General features: G+C 44.7%; 1 protein-coding gene across 6 annotated transcripts in view; it reads left to right on the top strand.

Moving 5' to 3' along the window:
• The window catches only part of Cfap61 (cilia and flagella associated protein 61), a 278,785-nt gene that overhangs the window by 71,682 nt on the left and 188,131 nt on the right, over positions 1-18,972 (top strand). For all 6 annotated transcript variants that reach the window (XM_021156893.3, XM_085833584.1, XM_021156892.3 and 3 more), the window contains 5 exons: positions 2,879-2,943; positions 3,755-3,832; positions 6,979-7,154; positions 8,945-8,984; positions 11,969-12,108. In XM_021156893.3, the coding sequence (XP_021012552.1) occupies positions 2,879-2,943; positions 3,755-3,832; positions 6,979-7,154; positions 8,945-8,984; positions 11,969-12,108 (499 nt within the window). The remainder of the gene's footprint in view (positions 1-2,878; positions 2,944-3,754; positions 3,833-6,978; positions 7,155-8,944; positions 8,985-11,968; positions 12,109-18,972) is intronic.

Genomic DNA, 18,972 nt, shown 5'->3' with positions numbered 1-18,972 from the left:
TTTATAGTATGTCTTACAGTAAGAAATTTGAGCTACTCTATTCTTTTGTAAAACAATGATTACCAACTCTCTTTAAACACTCTTTTGGGATCACGTTACTTTCTTGCATAAAAACTGTTGGGGCTTTTGATGCATATTTAAAATGAATGTAACAGCACACACTATTCCTTTGTTAAGCCTTCAAAATATACCATGCTGCATTATCCGAGTGTTACTCATCTCAGAAGCGGCAGAGTAGACGCAATGTGCACTGGCACCTGAGGCCTATATAAACCTGGGATCCTCTCTAAAGAGAATCCTAATTATGAGTGTAGCATTAGATGCTGTGCTCTGGGAGTGGCCTCTACCTGGAAGGTAGTTGAACCTTTAGTTTAATTAGCCCTGTGGTAAACCCACTTCAGATAAGTAATCTCACACAGAGATTACACATGGAAAATTGTGTCTCCCCCCACCCCCTGCCCCCTGCTAGAGTCTGCTGTTCATGACTCTAAAGCTACTGAAGTGTCAGAAGCCATAAAATAACAAAGTTGTAGCTGTGACCATGTTTTCAGTTGAGCACCACATAATAGCCCAGCCTAGACCTTCCTCTGAGCTAGCATGTCACATTTGATGACCTCAGGGCACATTGTGAGCATTAACTAATTAAACCTCAGAAAACCCAAGAGATTTTGGAGAGAGAGATGTGGCATCACCTTGCCCAGTTCTGAAATGCAGTCACCTCTGGGGACAGTGGTGGCAGCTGCCTAATAATAAGCTTCAACACCTCATGACAGTTTAGCTAAGACAATTAGTCATTGTCGTTAGTAATTGTCTTGTGAACATTAGACTAGCGAATGGTTAAGTCGCCAGGATTATTGGTTCATTGTAAATCTAATCCTTTTTTTTTTAAAAACTTTTTAGAAATTTTATTCTAATTGTAAAATATATACACATGGAGTAGGTCATATTCCTAGGTTTTTCTCTTAGTCCCATTTTTCTGTTTGAAACATAAAATAAGAGCTGTCATTTAAAAAAAAAAAAACAGAGTGTAGCTTAAAATAGGGACTTAATTGATATGAGCAAGACTAATCAATGATAGTAGAAGTCAGAACTAGGTGTGTTGACATGGGGACGAGGGACACAGATCTTGAAAGTGTTTTGCATAGCCACCTCAGTAGGTGTCACATAGAAGAGACCTGTATAGAAGCTTATTGACCTCAACACTTCTCTGTGTGTTATAGCTCAAAATGAAAAGCATGTCCGACTGTCATTATGAGAGTGCTAGAAACGCCAGGCACAGGGCGTGCTCAGGGACTAGAGCCGAGATAGGCTTTATGTATTTCCTTGAAGGATCTTTCTTTACGAGGACTTTTCTCAGGGCACTTCTGCATGGCCAATGAACCACCTTTCATGTCTGGATCTGAGCCTCTCACCTGGTGCCTTCAGCATCACTGCTCTCTGCAAAACCTCCTTGGGCATCATTTTTCTCTTAGACTTTTGTTATATTTCATCCACCCACATCTTTGTTATAAGTAGGTAGAAGACATTCATGGTCCAGTAGTTTGGGTTGAGCAAGTGTCTGTAGGAGTCATGCCAGTCATGGGCGTTTTAGCTAGCCAGGGGAGGAAACAGAGAGGACCATGGCCTTGAACTGTCGGATGGGATAGAGGAAGCAGAGAGGACCATGGCCTTGTACTGTCTGATGGGATAGTTAGAAACATGAAAGTAGAACAGCTTGCTCTCACTGACTACATCTCCAGAGCCTTAAGACATCCCAGGATGCCTCAGGCACATAGACAGAGGCTCTGTGGGCTGCAGGAGAACAGAAGTCACTGCTGAGGTCCTTCAGTGGAGCAGGCCCTTGTGAGGCAGAAGGCAGGACAGGCACCCCAATGTGACAATTTCCTCCAAATTGCCTTCCTAAAGCATGGATGACTTAGAGACAGAAAAAAGGTGAGGAGTGAGAGGGGTGATGGGAGAGAGACTGGGAGGGAGGGGCCTTTGTATGGTAAGTGGGAAGGGGTTTTTTCCATTGTTATTTTTAGAGATGATGAGGTACCTGAAAGATGTCTAAAGGATTGGCTTTGCAAAGCATATTGTTACAACAGAAACCCCAGTTCTTATTTAGAAAATAGAAAAGGGAGCTGGCCTGGCATGGTCACATAGAGCTATAATCCCAGTACTCTGGGGGCTGAAGCAGGAAGAGTGTGAGTTCAAAGCTAGCCTGGGCTACTTGGCAAAGGATGAGAGAGAGGGGGAAAAAGGGCCATGGAGTGGTGGTGATGGGGATGGGACAGGATGAAGAGATAGAAGAAGAGGGAAAGAAGGGAGAAATGCTAATGTCAGTGTCACTGGCAGAAATCATGGCATCCCCAAAGCCCCTTTCCTAATCTTTGGAACTCAGAGAGCACTGTATAGCAAACTGGAGAATTTCCCTCTTCTATGGTAGGACTAATTTAAAGTCTACAATCCAAGAAGATAAGGCTTGTTTATAAACTTCAAAGGAGCCTAACACTGAAGGAGCCTGTTACCCAGTGCTTGGCAGAGGTGGGGGTGTGAGGTGTGGGAGGGAGGTTAGGGAGGGTTGGGGCGCATCCAGGCACATGTGCCCTTTGTGTGCATCTGTCACCTGCACAGCTTCTCTGGGGTGGCATGGTTTCATCTTCATCATTTGGACCAGGCACAGGAGGGCTGAAGAGGAGTTAGCCTAGAGTCTGAGTGTCTCAGTGAGGGTCAGGGGAGCTGCAAAGCCCTGTGCCCTTTTCCAGCTGCTTGTCTTTGGAATGGACGTCTACAGTTCCACCATTATTTAAAAACCCCTGACCATGCTCCCCAGCGTCTCATGGGTCTGTGGACTGTTTATCACTTTTCTGTCCTTACCCTAACTTTTCTTTCAAAGATGCTGAAAGCAAGAGTGACAGCCAAGGTTCTCCCAAGGTAGTGGAGGAGCAAGAAATGACCCAGGTAAGGGACACTACTGCCCCAGGCCTCAGGGCTGGGGATGGGCCTGGGGCTCCTTGTGACTTTGAATGAGTCTTTGCTGTTAGGATTATCAATGGATTCTGCCATCTGTAGCAGAAAGGCCCCACTCACAGGAAGGTGGGGAGATCGGGTAAGTTCATAATGGGCAAGCCTCATGGGCTCTAGAATGGAGACCAGAATGGGATTTCGTCCTGTACTGCTTACTTCTCTCATCACTGTGACAGACTGCATGAGAAGAGCTGACAGGTCAGTGTTTGCCTGTTCAGGGTTGCAAGCAGTGGGAGCTAGGGGCAGAGAACAAGCAAAAACTTAGGGATCAAGGTAGTTGCTCATCATTTTAATTGGGGTAAACACACTCTCTCTCTCTCTCTCTCTCTCTCTCTCTCTCTCTCTCACACACACACACACACACACACACACACACAGGTCAAAACTTCTCAAAAGGCACATTTTAAAATTTGTGTTCATTATATGGTCATTAGGTCATTATACTTTGATAAGCCTGATTTAAAAGAAAACTTAGTGCAAGCTCTCAGATCACACAGAAGAATAAGAACAACAGAGTTACAATTCATGTCTAGAGAGAATCAGGAGGTGCCTGTGACTGGCCCAAGCATCCATCAGTACCATCTACATCCTACCTCTCTCCCTTTTAAAAACCTTATAAAGCGGATGCTGGATCCCTTTCTCAATGTCTCCTAGCCAAGAGGCACACTGGAAATTTGCTGCAGAGCTTGGGTTCTGAAACACCAGGGGTTGGTTTATTCTTATGTCTTCCTGTGGTCCTTTACAGGAGAAAGAGACCGAAACGTCGACTTCATGTGAGGAAGCCCTGCCAACAGTCTTAGGTAGAGTCTCTGAGGAAATGCAGGTAAGGCTTATACTTGTGTAGAGCCTTTGAGCCTGCTGGCTAGGGAGCTCCTTCCCCTTTAATTTTTGTGTTCTCTTCCCTCCTCAACCCCTCCATTGCCTCGCTCCAACACATACCCACTATTGTCCTTGGGCCAGCTCTGCGTCACTTTGACCCCACTGTAAATAATCCCTAATTCCACACACACTGCATATCCCAGTCCACGGGTTATAGTTTATTTGTGGTTCAACTACTTGCAATGATTTTAGTAAACAGAGATATTTTCTTCTTCTGAGCCCAATGTGAAACTCTGCAGAAATAAAATGCTTACTGGAGGGTCCCCATCACTCCCACTCGACACACACAGGTACATTCCACATGATATACGCAGATATATATCATTTGCACACACAGGCCCAGGTACACGTTAGTGTGTGTACTTATGTGCTTCTAAGGTTCTTGGAACAGTCCCCTTCGGTTACAGGTTCCAGCCAAGCTTTGGTTGGTTAACCAAAGTTTGCTTGGTAGCATCTTTTTCTTTGGCTGACTTTGGGGCATCTTCCTTTGTTACTTTCCTTCATCCACCTACACCCTAGCCCTGTTCCCCTGTCAAGCTAGTTCCATTCATGCCTCTGCCTTATGCTATCTGTTTCTATAAACTGGGGAGATGGAAGATCCTAAGCCCTGTGGTCCTACTTAGGATTTTGACCTTTTAAGGATCAGAGGATGGCATTATAGTTTACTACGTAGGAGATTAATGCAATCTGCCATGTCTGTCCCAGGGATAAGTACAAGGCCAAACCTTTCCAGGATTCCCAAGGGCCTCCTGGTGACAGGCTGCTGCACCCTGCTTCCTCTAGCAGCATGCACATCTCTGAAAAGGAGGCCCAGGCCAACAGAGTTAGATCTGAGATGGCACTGGGGTGCTCACTAAATGCTTCGTCCCCCACATCTGAGCTCTGTCCGAAGGCCAGACCCTCTGCTATCTGACCCCCCAGATACTGAGCAACTAAGGAGTCTGTGAGGGAGCTAACTTTCTTACTGATAGCCCTGAACTGGAGAGCAGGCTGTGATGGAACACCAGTGATCTTAGCGTCTGTCCTTCCAGGCAGTCTGCAGTGTGTGGCTGGAAACTGGGCCCTGTGCTATCTGCATGGGAGTGTACAGATGGAGTAAGGGTGTGTGTGTGTATTGGGCGGGTGTCAGGAAACAGGATTTGCTGTCACACAGAGATGGTACTGCATGCGTACAGGGCCACCTTTGCATTTGCTGCTGTACCTCCCACCCTCTGTCACTTAGTGTGCCTCAGCAACCCAAGGAAGAGGCCTAGGAATGCCTAGCTCCAACTCTTTAGAGAGTAGCCAGGAATGAGTGAGGGGGCTAGTTGGGGGGGAGCAGGGAGTGCTCAAGGTGGAGCCCATGGTGGAAAGGCACTCGTCGAAAGGATTTTACTGGTGACCTTGTCTTCTTTCCCTCGCTTTCCTTCTCTCCTTCCAGAGGTTCTTGGCAGGTGCTGAGACCTGTAGCTTAGATTTGTCTCTGAGGAGCCCACACTAGGAAACTCACTAACCCTAGCTCACGGATGTGCCCCAGGCAGGAGAGCGGAGATAAGGTGGAAGGTGCCAGTTTTCTCTCTAATATTCCTAAGAGTGAGGCCATTCCTGTATAGACCCAAACACAGATGGGATAGGGGGTTGGGGGGGGGGGAGCCAGAACCTGCTAGACCCCCTGAGGGCATCTGAGTAAGCAAGAAAAATTGATTTCCTGTGTGTATCTCCTGACCCTTCCAGAAAGAAAGAAAGAGGGGGGAAAAAACAACCAGAAAACAAACAAACCCACTTGAAATGACAGTGAAGAAGCGAAAAGGGCACAGATCCACAAAGACAACAGGGCAGAAGGGAGTTATTGCAAGATAAGCACTTTAAAAACAAGAAAATCGATGGGGGAGTTTGCATTGGCTTAGCAGACCCAAGGAAGGGGAAGCAAGCCTGAGAAGAGACCAGTGAAAGTGTGGACTCTCCACAAGGGCTGGGGGGGGGGGGCGGTGGCTGAGGGGAAGTAAGGAACGGGGTGAAGGGGTGTGTGTATGTGGTATGAGCACAGCAGTCTCTTTGGCAGCCTGGTAAGGAGTAGCCCAGACTCCAAACTCCCTGCTCATTCTCCACAGCTGAACAGCCACACCCAAGGGGAAAGACCAAGCAAGTATTCCCTGGAGGAACCAAGAAAACATGTTCCACTAGATGGGACTGTCTGATGGTGAAGGGCTAGGGCTAGAGAAAGGGGAATTCTTCCTTTCAGATGGAGGAGTCCCAGCTTCTCCTCCAAGCCAGTAGCTGGTGTTTGTTGGAGTATTCTATGGCTCCTGTGATCGATTACCACAGCTTGGTGGCTTAAAACAGTGTGTGCCTGTGGTCTTACAGGCCGAGATCAGAATTCCTTCTGGTCTCAGCACACACTAAGCCTCAGACTGTAGGTGGAGGTTTTATTTCTTCTGCAGGATCTACGGGAGACCCTTGCTCTGACAGTGTCCAGAATACACGTGCCCTCTTCCTGTGTCTTCTGGGCCTCAGCAGTGTACCTCCCTATTCCTATCTGGGCTCCCTGCCTCCCTTGTGATTTCATCCTATCTATTTGTATAAGCCAGAAAAATCTTCAGTTCTCAAAATCTTCAAGTTAGTGGCATCTTCAAAGTCCCCTTACCCTGAAGGAGAAATGTCCTCAGGTTCCAGGGAAACACACACACACACATACACACACACACACACACACACTTCTTGAGGGCCACTGTGTGCCTCCCACAGTCTCTCCTGCAGGATGTAGACTGGGAGAGCTTTGGATTAGCAACTTCATTCAAATCTTCATTCAAAGAACTGCCTGAGCGTTCCGTTCCAAAGGTTCAGAAATTCTAGTACCATAAAATCTTAACGAAACCAGCTTTCAAGAGCGAACATTACCATACTGATCTTTACCTAATTTGTTTTCTGGCCTTTGTGTGAGACTTTCGAATATCATTAAGAGGGTCTTCAAATGGACCTTCCCAGGGTGGTTGGTTTCAGCCGAGACAGCCAACCACAATCACAGGGACAGGCCATGTGGAGACAGTGCAACCACTAGCCCACTGGAACCCAGTGGTCCCCAGGGACTACCCCTCTCTCTCTTTCTTTTAGGACATGGAAAAGAATCTAAGCGTCCTTTCCTTAGTTGACGAAGACGATGTTGCCAGCAGCCTGAGCTCCTCCCTGCTGTTCTCTATGGAATCCTCCCACTTCCGCCCCCTCTACCTGGGAGAACCTATTGCATTTTGTATTCAGCTCTTTTGTATTGATGAGAGATACGAGGCAAGGCAAGTACTGATCTCCAATGTCTGTCTGTTGCACTAAGAAGTTCTTCGGCAAAACTTTTTCTGAGAAGGTGATCTTTAAGCCAGCCCCATATCACATTCTTCTAGGTACCTTAAAACAGACCAGACTCCTGGACCCCATCTAGAGATGCTAGTCCATAAAATTTGGGGAAGACCTACAAAAGGGAATAAAAATATCTGGCTAGTTCTATCCTGTATCACAGTTGAGGATCTGGAAAATTCCTATTGTGTAGCCGAATGCTGTTTCATTTAGTTTCGTTTCGTTTCCTTTTTTTTTTTTTTTTTTTTGGTTTTTCGAGACAGGGTTTCTCTGTGTAGCCCTGGCTGTCCTGGAACTCACTCTGTAGACCAGGCTGGCCTTGAACTCAGAAATCCGCCTGCCTCTGCCTCCCAAGTGCTGGGATTAAAGGCGTGCACCACCACTGCTCGGCTCCGAATGCTGTTTCTATTCTACACAGTGTGCCTTTCTCTGAGTCTTTGAGTTTGTACTGCTTTTGAGTGCAAGTGACAGAAAATCCTTCAATCAAGGCCAACATACTGAGAATCAGTCCACTGGTAGGACTCATGTCAGACAGTGCTGGATTCCAGACTTGGATAGTCAAACTGAAGAGGAATTTTCTCTGTACCTTTTTTTACCCTCACTCCCTGCTGTAGGTTTAATCTCAGAAGAGAGCAGACAGCCTCAGGTCTACACAAGAATTTCATGGGAGGGCATTCTGGTTGGGGCTTGGATTTCCAGCCAAAATTTCAAGAGGCCTGTTTGACTCAGTTCTCACTACTGAGCCAGTGGCTGTCATCAAGTGGTACCTCTGTGCATATCCAGTCTGTTAACTCATGCTCCACCCTTCTTCTGGATTGAGAGACTCACCAGAATATAAGATAAGAAAGGAGGTTAAAGGAACACCCAGACAATTCAGGGAAGCTACTGGAAGAAGGAGGCATGATGTCTGGCAGACAAAGCCTGGCTCCCACTTCCTGTCTCTCAAGGGCACCTATGTATGCAAGGCTGTTCCCCTCAAACCCCCCATCTTGGCCTCAGGACCACTGCCTGACACCTGAATCCAGCATGTCCTCTTGCCAGCACCTATTCCAACTTTATCTACTAAATATTTTAAAGAGAAAAAATATGTGCCCATTTTGATAAAGCAGAAGGTTCTAGAGTGCCTTTGAGGTAACCAGTGACAGGGCTGGCTGTTCCCTTTTTAGGGTTGCATCTAAACATAACCCCTCTAGAACCCACTTTAGCCTCTAGAACCATGGTTTTTAATATTAAATGTTGAGCTTTTATGGAGATAGTGGAGCTTGGAAAGGAAAAGTTTAAAGACTAAAGAGCCTGGAATGGCCCCGTCCGTATTTTTTTATGCATATTTCCTGAATGTTTTAAGGTAACATTTTGTTTAGACAGTTATTTTTTATTTAGTTTGACATCTTGTAATTTGTTTACAAATAGTAGCAAAAAAGATAAGAATAGCCCATCACACTGCCAAAGCTCTCCTTAACTCTTCCAAAGGGGAAGGTTTTGTCTAAGGATGGGCCATCATTAGTATTGGCTTTGAACTACACAGATATTATTGGTCACTGCCCAAAAATACTTTATTGCTGACACATGAAGCCTATGGTATACACAAGTGATTGCAATTCACCTATGCAAGTGATTAGATACCGTGGTCTGGCCAAACTGCTGCAAGCAGTGGGCTGCATAAATCGTCCCAACTGTCTCTGGGCACTCCATTTACTTTCAGTCCAGTAACCCTGTTCACTGTCATTTGCAGGTCGCTGGATTTCATGAGTTTTGTTTTCAGTCTTTTTCCTGTGAGTACACACTGAATTTGGTTTTGTAGTGAAGTTATAGAAAATGGAATGTTTATCATACAGACATTCTAAATGTTGTGAATGTTGAGTCTTGAACTGTTCCCCTGTTCTGAGAAAACGATTGAGTGACATGTCACAGACTCTTAAAAAGAGAAAATATGTCATTTTCAGTAATGTGTCTACGGTGGGATTGTTTCCTTTAGAGACACCATTCCAGTGTTTTATTGCAATTAAATCACTTACAGTTAGGAGTCCTTAGTACTTCAGATCATTGGATTACTTTGTGGTTTACATTGGCTCAAACTATCCTGGCATCACCACCTTGCTTTGGGGCATGTGGGGAAGAGGAGCCTGTGGTTGATTTCCAGATTGGCATCTCAGGTGGGGAAGAGGGAACCTGTGGTTGATTTCCAGGTTGGCATCCCTTCCCTACTTGTTCCTGAGGCCTAACATGGTGGCTGGTGTGTAGAAGTTCAGCCCATGTCTGAGATCAAAATGTAAACATGCTCCTCTGTCTGAGAGATGCTATGCCTCTCTGCTGTCTCATTGTTGTCTGGGGATGGGGATCCTAGCCAACTGATGATTGTTAAAAGGAAAGAAAGTGGAGGAGGACGACAGTCAGGGGAAGCAGTAAGTCATCAGAAGGACCCTGATGCTCAGCTGGAAAAGTCACATCTTGGTGTACTTCTTCAGCGCGCAAACCAAGGAGAATATCTGTTGGTTTATGTGTCCTTTCTATCTGTTATATTGAGAGGCAAAACACACATACACACACACACAGAGTTTAATAATGTTATCTTAGATTTCACTTTCTTGTGTTTTCAAAACTAAAAAAGCCTTAGAATGGGGCAATATATTCTCCACTGTGGTTTCTTTAAATTGATTTTTAAGGCATTTTTCAAAGCTCATAAAGCAATGTGGATTAATCCAAACAAAGAATTTTCAAAGCTGGTTCTCTTGAAGATGCCTTAAAGACATTCTGCTGAGCTTCATCCCTATTTTAACATCCACAGTCTAAAAGTAGGACTGGATTTTAATGGGCAGAGGACCTGTTTACATTTTGATTCTATTTGACTTGGGGATAGAAGGATACAGGAACAAAATACCTTCGTTACTTCCCCTTAATCCCTCAAATCCAAGCTGAAGCAACTCATTATCGTTAGTGCCCCCCTCCCTAAGGAAGCCTACCGAGACCTGGCACCCAGTCCTTATTTTCAGCTTGAGCAGCTCAGCATTGTGATTCTAAAGTTTCCCTGAAAGAAGCTGTGTTATTTTGCTAGAAAGAAGGAAGATAAGGTCAAATAATGACTCAGTCCTTGGGGCTGCAAAATGTCCTGAGGGCTTTGGATTAGCACAAGTAATACCTTCACAGGGTTCAAGAGGAGGCAAAGTCCCAAAGGGACAAATTAGCTCTGGGAAGAGCAGGCTGCTTCTGCAGGGACCTGGGACAGGACCAAGTGGCTGCGAGGAACACAGACAGCCTTGAGCTGTACAGTCTCCAGACTCTGGAGTGAATGTCCCAGTAGCCGAGTGAACAAAAGAGTGTAAAGGAAGAAATGTAACTCCCCCTCCCCCGTTAATAACACCTCTTACCCAGGCCAGTGTCTCATAGGCACCCACGGCAGGATGCAGTCAATGTCAAAAGTGCTAATGAGCTGTTTTATATGCTTTCATCTCGCACTGAGCCTTGGAGTGTGCAGGGCTTTAAGACTGTAGTGCACCTCTGTGTAAGAACTGAATTTTCATCAGCAGTACTTAATTCTGTTTAGGTCTCATGAAATTTGCAGTTGGATAAGAAACTTCATAGATTCAGGTTGAGGTGGGCAGATTGACATGACAAAAGCATACACACACACACACACACACACACACACACACACACACACACAAAACTTTCCCAATAAATGAAATTTGGTGCTGGTTTTTAAACTTTAAATTAAATTAAATGGCATTAAATTCAGATTTAGTTTCTCAGTCACAGCAGCCACACTGCAAATGCTCATTAGTCACCTGTGACCACCAGCTGCTGCCACCTGGGGCAGCAGGCCTAGAAGGGCAAATGGCATGTGTCAGGACTTGGTGATCATCTTATGTCTTTCAGGGTCCACATTCATCTCTAGGTTATCACTTAGAATGGATGATGTCATGACAAAGGACTCATGTGTAACTGCAGGGTTTTAGAGCCAGAGTAGCCTGGAATACCACCCACACTTTACAGAGGAGAGGCTGAGGGACCTATGAGTCTCATTTCTTAAGTTAAAGGCCCTTGTTATGATAACTGCGCTGCCCCATTTACTCACTGATAAAACTGAACTCCAAATGTGAATGGCCTTAGCTTAAAAAATCTAGGCCAGGTCTCATAGCAGAGACCTATAAACCCAGAAACCCAGAAGGCTGAAGCAAGAGAATTGCAAGTTCAAGACCTGCATGGACTGCAGAGAAATGTTTAAGGCCAGCCTGGGCAACTTAGAGAACCCTTTCTCGAAGTAAAAAGGCTGGTGTGACAGTTTGGCAGGAGTTCTTACCCAGCATCTGCAAGGCTCTGGGGACAGACTCCAGAGCTGAAAAATTAAACAAGTCAGTGAGATCAACTGCTAAGAGTTAAATGTGGCAGCACATATCTTTAAACTTATAATCTCAGAACTTGGGAGGCCGAGGCAGGAGGATTTGAGTTGTGAATTAGAAGCCAGGTTTGGCTGCATAATGAAGTCCTGTCTCAAAGCAGCAGCAGCTGTAAGAGTGCCTACGAACGGGCCACTCTACACAACAGTCACTTGTCTCCCTCAGTCAGCTTTGCTGATGTCTTCTGCATCTTCTCCCAGTTGCTCGGCTCGCCGAGTTTCACTAGTGATGCTCCAATTTGAGTACTTTCTCCTATGTGCTTTGCTTCCGCCTTTTACAGTGTCTTATAGCACAGATTTGTTGAAAGATAAAGCGCTTCTTATGCTCTCCAAATGTCCACTGATCTTTAAAAATCCTTTTAGGGTAAGAACTTCTGCTTGATATCTGTGCCCCATCTCACGCCTGAGTTTGTCCTCATCCAGAACTTTGTGAAGGTCGTCCCATTCAGCAATTGCACCCTGGACCACGATCTCTACGTGTTCCATCGAGCTGGGCTGCTCAGGTAAGTGAACTCCTGAGTTGTCTCACTTCCTGGAGGAAATGATAATGTCTTGCTCTGGTCTGAACTAAAAATGTTCCCGTTCAATACCGGGCTCAGGTATTGAAACCCTTAGTCCCCAGTAGGTGATGCTGTTTGGAGAAGGTTTTGGAAGGCAGAGGACTTGCTGGAGGAAGTATGTCACTGGAGTCCGGTTTGAGAATTTATAGCCTTGCCCTACATCTCTCTGTGTGGGCTTGAAGACACTATCTCACAATTCCCATGCCTCATTTGCCATTGCCGACTCTCCCCTCTGGAACCAGGAGCTGAAATAAACTTTTCTTCCATAGTTCATTTTTGACCATAGAATCTTATCATAGCAACAAAAGTAATAATATGTGTCTGTTCATCCCAGATAGGACACCAACAACAGGCCAAAGAAATGATCTACAAAATCTAGCTTGGTGGCAATATGGGTTATTTACAGGAACATGGAATAAGAGTGACTTACAGAGGCATGGGTGACTCAAAGACAGCTGCATCACTGAAGAGCCTAAACCAGTATGGGTGAAGACTCCCCACAGCTCCATTCCTAGAGCTCCTGCCCAGCCTGCAGCCAGCTCTTCCGAAAGACTCTCTTCTCTCCCAGCTATTGTTCATTGCTTGTATAACCTTGGGAAGGAGCCTTGTGGATCTTCTCCCTTTCTGAGTCTTACCAGCTTTGTGAGCCTGGTACATTTCCATAGCTAAGTTTAATGAACCTCCTTCTTCCCTCGTGGAGAATAACAACACTCAACTCCTTCCCTGGGTACTCACATTCTTTCTTTGCCGTCTTTGAAAATGTTCCCCAAGTCTTGGAAAGGGTGATATAAATGTTCTGTTGTTCTCCTCCATTTATAATTGAGCAGTGGATCACTGTACTTCAGTAACAGCCACTTAGTCTCAGCTGTTAAGAGTCATGGCAAGAACCATCACCCAGTGAAGGAAGTAAGTCTCTCCTCATGAGAATAACAGTATTCTATGAGTGTAAGCAGAAATGACGAGCACACATAACATCCATTTAACAAAACAGCAGTTGCTTTCCCATGGCGGGGGGTGTGATTTCTACAGCCATGGGGTTTTGCCCTGCCTTCCAGCATCTCAGACATTAGTCACATCCTGTAAAGTTGGCCTTAAGTCCACATCAGAAAGCAGTTATTTGTCCCCACAGTAGCTGTGCTACTATTGCACTAGCAGTCACATCTTGCCTGGCACTTCTTGTCTAGTATAGCATATAGGGTCCACCTCTGAGTACAGCTGTTGGTGACAGTTCTCCCCACATCAGCCTGTGTAGCACCTGTATTTGTCATGGTTCTCTAGAGGAACAGAACTGGTAGAAAGGGGATTTCTTAGAGTGGCTCACAGGCTATGGTCTAGCTAGACCAACAATGGCTGTCTATCTATAGGAAGAAAGTCCAAGAATCCAGTAGTTGTTCAGTGCCAAGGCTGCATGTCACAGTTGGCTTTTAGTATATGTCCATGCCAGAATCCCAAAGAAGCTCTAGTGAAGGAGTGGACTTGTCAGTAAGAGCAAGAGCAGACAGGTAAAGAGGGAGCTTCTTTCTCCCATGCCCTACATGTAGGCTGCCAGCAGATGGTAGATCTTCCCACCTCAGAAAATTGGGATTAAAAAGTGAGTCTTCCCATTTTAAATGATTTAATTAAGAAAAAAAAGACCCTCTAAGATGTATCCAGCTGTTTGAGTTCAGTTAATTCCAGACATAATCAAATGGACAATCAGGAATAGCTCTCACAGGCCTACCCTTTCTCAACCTGATGTGTAGTCATATTTCCTTATGTCATGATTAATTCCCAAATGTAAACAACAACCATGCCACTTTTATACCCAACATGATTATCCCTCATACAACTGTATAAACAAATGTGTTATAACTTTTTAGAATAGGTGACAGTGTCCTTCAAGGGACATTCTTTTGGTATTTCAAAACTTAAATATAACAACCACTGATGTTCTCTTAATTGATATTACGTTGGATGATAAAGATATTGAGGAAAGAGAACACAAATATCTGTGCAAGCATAATCTTAACAACATATGACAGAAACATTCACATCACTTATAATCTTCATTTCTGTAACTGGTCACATGAACTTAGATGGTATTTCTAATGACTTTCATCTAGTACCCATCTTGTATCTTCTCCGCTCTCAGTAAGTTCTGGTTCTTTTCCTGGAGGAGTGACCCATACCTACATTTCCGAAGCATCTGTGCTCTTTTTCATCCTATCTGGATTAGCCATTTGTGGTTTGTCATTGAAGTGAGTGAGAGTACAACTGTTCACCTTTCCATTCCTTTGTTCCTGGCTGTGGGGGAAATCATATATTGGACACCGATTCAAAGCACACACCACCTTCTGGAGAACCCTGCCTCAGTCCTCCAGGATGCTGCCACCTAATTGCTACTATAACTGTGTCTTCTAAAGGCCATTACAGGGCCAGAGAGATGGCTCTCCAAAGGTTCTGAGTTCAATTCCCAGCAACCACCTGGTGGCTCACAATCATCTGTAATGGGATCTGATGCCCTCTTCTGGTGTGTCTGAAGACAGCTACAGTGTACTCATATAAATAAAATAAATACATCTTAAAAGGCCATTCCATCTTTCTATCAGGCCAGTTGATTTAGGGTGGTGGGGAATTTGGTGAGACCAGTAGACCACGGTCATGAGCTCACTGTTGCACTTCTCTGGCTGTGAAATGAATTCCATGGTCAGAATCCATACTGTGTGGAATACTATGATAGTGGATATGATAGCATTCTGTAAGTCCATGAATGACACTTTTTTGGCAGAAGTTTTGCATACAGGAAGGGCAAGTTCATGACCAGAATAAGTATCTATTCCAGTATGAACAAACGTTGTTCTTTCCATGGAAGAAGCCATCCAATATAGCCAACCTGCCGCCAGGTTGTTGGCTAGTCACCCCAGGGAATAGTGCCATATCTGGGTCTCGGTTGTTGATCTCTGCTGTTGGCAGATCTAGCACTCAGCAGCACCCATAACCAGCTCAGCCTTGGTGAGTGAAAGTTAATGTTGTTGAGCCCTTGTATAACACCCCCCCCCCCAGTCTATGCTACCATGGCTACTTTGTTCATGGTCTTACTGGGCAATGACATGGATGTCCTGGGAGAGTCTGACTGTCTACAGAATGGGCCATCCCATCTATTTGATTATTGGATTACACCTCAGCTGAAGTCATCTTTTGTTCAGTGTTTACATGGGACATCAGTATCTTCACATCCTTCACCCATTTGAAGAAAAATATCTATATACTTCTTCCCCAGATACCTTTCTCATTAGTTTTCCAGTTATGATCTGTTCAAGACCCTGGCCATCCAGCTAATCCATTGGCTATAGGCCACAAATCAGTGACTAATTTGGCCATTTCTCCTTCCAAAGAAAGTGTATGGCAATGTGTACTGCCCAAAGTTCTGCCCACTGTGAAGATTACCTTCAGTACTAAGACCCAATAGCAGTCAAAGCAGTCTCTCAAAGGGAGAATAGTTGCCTTCAGATAATGGTAACAGTTTGCTCTAAAACTCCAAAGGTCTTTTCTGTGATTCACCTAAGGGGCCTGTCTAAGGGTCTGAACAGTGTCCCTATGTATCAATGACTCCTCAAGTGTCATCAGCTCTGCTGGATATATGATCCAAGTGATGGAACAGCCTGGACCTGCTGAAGAACCTTCGGTTCCAGGCCCCACACAAAGCTAGGTGCTTTCTGAGTCACTTGCTATATGGTCTTGAGTAACACACCCAAGTGAGGAATATGCTGTCTCTAGGCTTTGAACAGGCCCCTGTCTTAGTCAGGGCTTTTATTGCTGTGGCAGAAACACTATGACCAAAAAGCAAGTTGGAGAGGAAAGAGTTTATTTAGTTTACAGTTCCATATTGCTATTCATCACCAAAGGAAGTTAGGACAGGAACTTAAAGTAGGGCAGGAACCTGAAGGCAGGAGTCATTGCAGAGGCTATGGAGGAGTGCTACTTACTGGCTTGATTCACATGGCTTGTTCGAGAAACCAGGACCACCAGTGTAGGGGTGGCACCACTCACAATGGGGTGGGTCCTCCCCCACTGATCCCCTATTGATAATTGAGAACATGCCTTATAGCTAGACCCCATGGAGGCATTTCTTCAACTGAGGTCCCTTCTTCTCTAATGACTCTAGCTTGTGTCAAGTTGACACACAAACCCAGCCAGTACAGCCCTTAAACATGTTTCTTTCTTGGTGATGAGAGGGCCCAGGTGCAATAACTTATCCTTCACCTTAGAAGGGATATCTCTGTATGATCCATGCCACTGGACTTCTAAGAATTTCACTGAAGTAGAAGGCCCCTGGATTTTGGATGGATTTGTTTCCTATCCTCTGATGCACATATGTGTTACAAGTGGGTCCAACATGGTTGCTATCTCCTGCTCACTTGGTCCAATCAGCATAATGTTATCAATATAGTGAACTGATGTGATATCTTTAGTAAGAGATAGATGATCAAGATCCCTTCTAACTAAGTTATGACATGGGGCTAGAGAGTTAATATATCCTTGAAGTAAAATTATAAAGCTAGACTGCTGGCCTTGCCAACTGAAAGTTTCTGATGGTCCTTACAGACAGCTACCAAGAAAAGGACATTTGATAGATCAATACCTGCATACCATGTTCCCAGAGATGTGTTGATCTGCCCAAGCAAGGACAGCATATCTGTTACACAGTGGCTACTACTAGAATCACTACTTGGTTGAGTTTTCAACAGTCAACTGTCATTCTCTGCAATCCATTTGTCTAATGCATTTGCCAGATAGGAGAGTTAAAGGGAACTAACAGCCTATATCTTTCAAGTCCTTGGTGGTGGCACTAATTCCTCCAGGGATGCAATACTGTTTTTGATTCATAGTTTTCCTTCACAGAGGCAATTCTAAAGGCTTCCATTTGGCTTTTCCAACCATAATAGCCCTCACTCCACAGATCAGGGAACTAATGTGAGAATTATGCCGATTTCTAAGTATATCTATCCCAATTATACATTCTGGGGAAATAACCATAAGTGAATTTGGGAACCCACTTGACTTACTGTAAGTTGGACTTCAGTCAAAACTCTCACTAGTCACCTGATCTCCCCCCCTCCCCCAAGCTTCTACTTTAACTGGAGAGCCACAGCGTTCTTGAAGTCTCCCGGAATTATAGAAAATTTATAACAAGCATCTAATAGACTCTAGAAAGTCTGATTATTTTTTCCCCCAATGTACAGTTACCCTTGCAACATGCTATATGTCTCTCTTGGGAGGGATTGGAGAAAGGCCAACTGTAAAAGTTATAGACATTTTATCAAGGCTCTTCCTCAGGGGAACCTGGCCAACTAATCATTCAAGGGGTTCTGTGTCTGCAAACTATCTCAAGTCTGAAAACTGGTTCATGTGTCAAGTCGCTTTTGTCATGATACAACGTAATCATGTTTCGCGTGTTTGGGAATTTTTAGGCTTTTACGGATCAAACAAATGCTTCAGGCTTCTTATCTATTTCATGCCTGGAAACACCATGATTAGATTAACCAGTACATACAGGTCATGCCACTATAAACATTACTTTACCTGTGCCGCCTGCCCAGGACATTAATTTGTTCATGCTGCCCATTACAATAAGTATGTCACCTTGGTGAGTCAGTGCTGCCACCTGGGCCCTGATACTTTCAACCTATTGCATGAATTCATCCAATGAATTCATTCATCTATGACCTTAAGGTCTAGCACACAGAAAAGGATGATGGCGAAGCTTCTCAAATGTGCCGGTTCCCTCTTACCTATTGAATCTTTGAGGATTGGTGAAGGGCAGGACTAGGTTTTACACAACATATCCACCCCAGCATTACAATTTCTCTGAGCCTTAAAACCTCTTGGAACTTGGTTGTTGATCTGATCTGGCTGTAGGGGAGGCTGGGAGACATAACGCTAGTCATGCTAGGTATGCTTCCAGTAAAACACAGTCGATCCCACCCACCATTGAAGGGAAGAGGAGGAGGAAGAAGTACAAAGCACCACAAGTGCTTTGCAGCCAGTGTTTATCTTATATGCGTGCAGAAATTCTCAAATAAGGCACACGATTCTACACAGAACTGGAGGGGACAATAAAGATAACTACTTTTTTTTCTTCAATACACTTTATATTGAGAATGGTTTTAGGTTCACTGCAAAATTGAGGAGACATACAAAGGCTCCAGGTACCTCCCTTCCTGTCCTATGTTCTCATTTGCCACTAGAATGCTACATTTGTTACAGCTGCTGAACAAACTGATACCTTGTTATCAACCAAAGTCCAGCATTTAGACTAGGGTTTCAGCTTAAGCATCTGGGATGGTCTGATTGTCAACTCAATGGATTTAAAGTCAGCTAGACGACACCCCTGGGCATGTCTGTGAGAGCACTTCAGAGATATTTAACAAGGAGTGCCCCACATTGAATGAAGGAGCACTGTTTCTTGGTCTGGGGTCCTGAACTGAATAAAAAAGTGAAAGGCAGTGAGTACCATATTCATCTTTCCTCTAGTTCCTGAGTGTGGACACCATGTGACCAACTGCATCAGGCCCCCCTTGCCATGTCCCCTTGCCGTGGAGGACTGCGTCCTCTCAAAGGACAAGCTGAAATAAATCCTTCCTGCCTTACCTGGTTTTTCTCAAGTATTTTGTCAGGGCAGTGAGTGAAGTAACTAGCATAATTATGCTCAATGGGTTTGGGGGAATTTGTAATGGTGCTGTTATAATGTTACATAGAATATAGTTTTATTGCTGCTGTAAACCTATGTGCCCTGCCTGTCGTCCCTTCTCTGCCCTTAATGCTGGC

Source organism: Mus caroli, unplaced genomic scaffold (genome assembly GCF_978045245.1).
Source record: "Mus caroli unplaced genomic scaffold, Mus_caroli_1 scaffold_2, whole genome shotgun sequence".
Lineage (NCBI taxonomy): Eukaryota > Metazoa > Chordata > Mammalia > Rodentia > Muridae > Mus > Mus caroli.
The sequence above is the reverse complement of the archived record's forward strand: the minus strand, read 5'-3'. Positions and strand labels throughout refer to the sequence as shown.